At 38.4% G+C, this 5665-nt stretch overlaps 1 protein-coding gene across 1 annotated transcript; it reads left to right on the forward strand.

Annotated features, from left to right (window-relative positions):
- The first annotated feature begins 382 nt into the window (after positions 1-382).
- LOC106909327 (hatching enzyme 1.2-like) lies at positions 383-4923 on the forward strand. Its single transcript, XM_014975677.2, has 10 exons — positions 383-508; positions 660-690; positions 847-912; positions 1023-1175; positions 2607-2724; positions 2830-3008; positions 3131-3212; positions 4017-4141; positions 4339-4400; positions 4757-4923. Exons 1-9 carry the CDS (start codon positions 461-463, stop codon positions 4389-4391), a joined length of 855 nt encoding a protein of 284 aa, XP_014831163.2. The 5' UTR covers positions 383-460; the 3' UTR covers positions 4392-4400; positions 4757-4923.
- Positions 4924-5665: the final 742 nt, after the last annotated feature.

Raw genomic sequence — 5665 nt, forward strand, 5'->3', positions numbered from 1 at the left:
TACTTATAATATTCTAAATGCCTCACAGCATCAGGGACAACTGAGGAGTCTTCACCTAGAAGCCTCGTTCAGTTTTCTTCAGAGAAAGTGTTGCTGCGCCACTGAGCTCACATACTGGTGTCAAACGTTTGTGCAGGTTTATGCAGCACATAATTTCGTTTGTGCCACTTATGATGTTTTATCAATAGATTCATTGAGACACACTACGCTTGAATTGGGAAGCAGTCATGGATTGTATTTTGGTGGCTGTGTTTGGTGTTTTGAGAAGACAAGAGGAAATTTCATCAAAACTGCAAAGTGTGTCACAGTTTACTGATACCACAGAACCTGTTGAGTAATAACTGTCTTTGTTGAGCAGTTTCCCATTTTAGGATGAGAATAAGTTGACTTTCCCACATATATAGGCCTAAGCTCCAGCTCTTTGCTTGAGTGTTGAGTGAGTCGCTGCTATCCAACAGCCATGATGCTCCTAACTGCTCTCCTCTGTGGGCTCCTGTCCACATCACAGGTGAGATTAGAGTCTAATTATTATAGAGCTTTTGCTGTAACAATTAGTTCACTCTGCTGAAAAAATGACTTCTACAAAAACTAGAAAACATTTGTGGGTTATTTTGTGTTTTATTTACACTGTCTCAGACTAATCGACTACTTTTTTGCAGCCTTTATTTGTAAAGACTGATGACAACGATGGTAAGACTTGACTTGTATTTCAGAACATTTGTTCTGAAATATGTCCTTTAAAACATTGTCTTTAGTGATATTTTAATTCTTGATTAGTTCATATGTTTTGTTGTAATCAGAGCTACTCATACCCTAACCTCCCTGAATTTGTGTTCTGTTTCACAGGCAACAACATTGAGGATGATGACTTCAGTGTCTCCACCCTGCTGGAAAAGGCCAATGCTAACCTGGGTATGCATGTCATCTAGAACTTATACTGTAAAAAATTAGAATATAATCACCTCTGCATACTAACAATACAGGAAGTACACAATGACATTTCCTCTCCTTATATTTGACAGGGAAGAACTTGGATGACCCTCTGGTGATGTTTGGAGACATTGCCTTGCCAACTGGTCTACGGAATGCTGACCCCTGCACCGCTCGAGGCTGCCTGTGGAATAAAGACCAGGACGGCAACGTCTACATTCCTTACAGGATTTCCAACCAGTTCTGTGAGTGGTGTAGCAAGCTATTCAAAAGTGTGGGAGTGTGAGTGGACTGGGAGTGGATTGTCGCTGTCAATGCACAAGCAAGATGCGGGGGAGAGCGTAGGAGATATTTGACTAAGTCTATCTCTAAAAGTCTACTGAAAAATTATAAAATATATTTCACATGTCACACTTTAACTCAAGAAACTCAAACATTTTAGTTAAGATGCAATGAATATGCTAAGGCCACAGAAGTGTTTATTTGATCATGTTTTATGATGTTTTTCATAAATCATACTGTTCTGTTTTATCATTCCTGCTGCTTGCTGCAGCATTTTTGATTTGCTGGTTGTGATTGTTTTCCATCTAAGCACATGCAGTACTTGCTAGAAATACTCTAATTGGAAGAAAAAGATCTGTCTGTGATTGCCTGGTGGTTACGTTGGGGGAACAGAACAGGCAGGACAGGAGATTGTTAGAGTGGAGAAAGATTTATTAGTTTGTTCAGATGTGTGTTCACATCACTGCACGCTCAGGTCAGTGACACAAATATAACAGCATGCAGTTTGAAACAGCACTCAAGCCCAACATGGCTTCAAGTTTAGTTATTGAGTAATGTTCTTTTGGAAGAGATTGTCTCGAATAACCAAGAAAACAAAGTTAAAATCAACAATCCAATTTATTACAGAAAAATATCCAATACAATGTATAACAAGAACAGAGAAGTAGTTTCTCATTTCAGTGCTGGCCCACAGCTGTGCATCAATAAGGTAGCAAACATGGTGTGGCACCAAACAATAGGATTCATCTCCTATTAGGCATCTAAACTAAACTACGTCCTAAAAGGGCCTTTCCCTGTGAATCACTTTCTGTCTTCAGTGCTTCAGCAACTGAATTCTGCTCATTTTTCTACTTGTGTAATGTAACATGTACATGTAAGTGTGTAGATAAAAAAACAGGAACTTTTCTGTTACAACTGTCAAAGGCAGACAACCTCTGACCTAAACAACACATTTTAACACATTATATCAATAAACAGCAATCTGATTAAAATAATAAAAACTTAAGAAAGTAAAAGCCTTAAACATTTAAACATAATCATACAACAGTAAGCATATGCTCTTTACTCTATACTACTTCATAACTTTTCATCATATCTCAATATGAAATGTTTATGGTCTTTGGGACATATTAAATAAAGTGTAGCTTAGCTCAACTTGGTACCTTGATGTCCAACAGCATCCTGAGTTTTCTTTGTCTTACAGTTTTATCTAAACTCTTGATAGCTGATCATAGCTCAACAGTAAGTGTGTTTGCTTCAGGGGTATAGGAAGCTTCACATACACAACTGCTTTGCTTGTTTCCAGGAACATACAGTAATGATAACACATATCCTTGCACACAGTTAATTGTTACAGTTACAGCAATAATGTTTCCTGTCATATTTATTCCAAGCTCAAAGAGAAAGAAGCATCATCGTCAGAGGTCTGGAGTCATTTCACGACTCAACTTGCCTTCGCTTCAGGCCCCACCAAAGGGAAAGAGACTTTGTGGACATCCAGTCCCTCTCTGGGTAACAACCTGATACAAAAACCCCAATGCAGTGCTCTCCCACTGCATCAGGTCAGCTGGCAGATAGTCGTTTGTGGTGTGATGTAGTTATGTTGTATCAATCCAGGTGCTGGTCTTTTGTTGGCCGTCGTGGCGGCGGTCAGGTGGTGTCGTTGATGCGCAACGGGTGTGTTTTCCATCAGATCGTCCAGCATGAGCTGCTACATGCTTTGGGCTTCAACCATGAACAGACCCGCTCCGACAGGGACAGTCATGTCCGGATCCTTTTGGAGAATGTTATCCCTGGTGAGCCGCCGTACACAAACCTTTATAACTGTGTTCAAATAAACATGGAATAAGATTTTTTTGAACTTAATTTGTCTAAATATATAATTCAGAGGAATCATAGTTATGTTTCCCGCCTACAGGACAGGAGCATAACTTCAGGAAAATCCAGACCAATAACCTTGGCACTCCCTATGACTACAACTCTGTCATGCACTATGGAAGGTAACAGAAAGGTTTTCATCTTATCTTAGCTTTCTGGTTGGGTCTTTGTTCAGGGAAATGATAACTTTGTAAAATCAAATATAAGATCTAAATGTCACTTTGGCCAACAAGAACCTTTTGGGTCATTAGGAGTGGGATTATTCAGGGAGGATGTTCCTAATGCCTGTCAACATGATTCCTTGGAATTATTTTTATAATCTTAAGTTCAAAAAATCTATTTTGAACACAGTTCTAATTGGAACCCTGAATGGCCATACATGTCTGTATGTCAGTATGTGGTGTTATTGATGAGCTAGTCTGCTCTGTACATTCATCCTGAGAAACAACACATTGAAACTGTTGTTTCTTGTTGATCACTGACTTCATTTTCTTCAGTTTCCTCTGAATAAAATGTTAGGGGGTAGTAGTAGTGAGTGACTTGTGTGTTTAGGACTAGCTAGGTCCTGGCGTGTCACTCAGCTGACACTTTCTCTTAAAGTGTCAGCTGATATTTGTAGCAAGACTTGTGCTACAAACATTGCCAGCAGCAGCAGAAAGCCAGACTGCCTGAACAAAGAGTGAGAGTAGGAATATTTTTATGGCTGTCTTCTCAAAGATGGAAAACAAGTTATCCAATATTAAGTTCTTTTATTTCTGTTTTCTTTTTGTCCTCCAACTGCCTGGAGAAGTCTAAACCTCCTCAGTACCACACCATTCTTCATTTTAGTTTAGACCTCTAACCTTCATGCTGCACAATAGGAAGCAAGAAGTGATTCAATAAAGTGCCTGAGAAGAGAAATAACATTTCTGGTTATATTCTGGCAGGTTTGCCTTCTCTAGGAACAGAGAGCCAACCATTGTTCCCATCCCCGACCCAAACGTAGAGATTGGAAGAGCCACCCAGATGAGTCGGAATGACATCCTCCGGGTGAATCGCCTCTATCAATGCAGTGAGTATTTCTTCCAAAATCTTGCCATCACCTTTGCTGGACGAAGGGCACAAAATACCAGAGGTCTTTTTTAATCCCTAATGAGCCGCACGGCCTGAATCTTACAAGTTAAAAATGTGGAGTGATCAGTTAGTCCAGTGGGTTTTATGACAGGAAATCTATCAGCTTTTACTGATGTCTCTTTTATTTCATTGCAGATTCAAATGTTCTTAAGAATAAACAATCTGCGTCGGGAATGCAATTCCTCTGAGAGTTCAAAGTAAGCTCAATGTTTCATTACACAGCAGTACCTATAACATTCTCAGTCACACGCAACATGTGATATTTTACAATAACTGCACATGAACAGTTCTATTAAAATTATAGAATATTTTACTGATGATACATGAAGGAATATTTTTTGCACTTCCAAAATAAACAAGCTAAAACGTATGTTGCCTCATCAGCATTGACCTACAGAAATGTCTTATTTTATCACTGCAGAGACTGTAGGAGATGCTGTTAGTTTCACACACCATATGATTAAGAACTGTTGTGTGTGTCCTTGAACGTAGCTTTTAAAATATTCTGGTGATAACTATTGATTTTGTTGCATCTTTTTCTTTAACCCTACAGGACCAGTAGCAGACATACAGAGGAGGCTTCTTGCTTTTATTGGCTTCTTTGCTGACCTAATGAGAAATTAAAACGACTGAACTGTCACTGCTTTTTCCACAAATACACAAGAATGGATGCTTTCCAGCTTGATGCAATGCAAATATTAATAAAACTAGTCAAAGCGACCTAAATGTTCATTGTGCTTATTTCTTTCACTCAAAATACAACATCAGATTCAGTAATGTTGTCTACAGTATGTGGCCCACAGCAATTCTGACAAACACAGGTGATCAAACATAGGAAATTGTGTCAGTGATAAGCCTCAAGGTGGAACCGATCTGAAAGCTCAACTCAGATCTGTGAGAATGTCACATTTGGTACGATTAGAAGTTTAAATAATCACTATCAATAAACATTTTAGCTTAGGTTTTGATAAGTTCTATTTTTTTTCATATAACTGAAGACTCTTATGTTGAAGTTTGTGCAAGCTGTCACAAAAACAGAAACTTTGTTCTCATGTTTTCTTACTTGCTCCTACAGCAGACTTGCCATTATGGTCCAAGAAACAGTGTTAAACGCAAGAGAATGTGGTTTAGGTTGTAATATTTGGACTAAAGTAAGAAGAGAATAAAAGACTTGGTAAAGAAACTGCTCTGCAGGGTAAAGTGGGTAAACATGACATCTGGTCACAATGAATACAAGAATATTTGAATACATGAGTATTATAGAAACAGAGATGTATGACATTGTTTGACAGTCACCTATAATATTCCCAATCACATGGAGGGGAAGAGGTGGGGGGCGGGGCAATCGGGTCATTTGTCAAAGTATGGACAAGAATTTTTATTTTTTAAAATAAGCATTTCTGTGAAGAAAACTTATGTCTAATATTTAAGTTACAAAAACAAAAATTCATTCATATTTTCT

This window comes from Poecilia mexicana, unplaced genomic scaffold, assembly GCF_051168715.1.
Source record: "Poecilia mexicana isolate PSO_F unplaced genomic scaffold, ASM5116871v1 scaffold_3, whole genome shotgun sequence".
Lineage (NCBI taxonomy): Eukaryota > Metazoa > Chordata > Actinopteri > Cyprinodontiformes > Poeciliidae > Poecilia > Poecilia mexicana.

Bases quoted from the DNA above. Each gene is read 5' to 3' on its own strand.
- LOC106909327 (XM_014975677.2), top strand. From the start codon at position 461: ATGATGCTCCTAACTGCTCTCCTCTGTGGGCTCCTGTCCACATCACAG. The intron at 2,725-2,829 runs GTAACAACCTGA...GTATCAATCCAG, and splicing joins GACATCCAGTCCCTCTCTGG to GTGCTGGTCTTTTGTTGGCC. The intron at 3,009-3,130 runs GTGAGCCGCCGT...TCCCGCCTACAG, and splicing joins TTTGGAGAATGTTATCCCTG to GACAGGAGCATAACTTCAGG.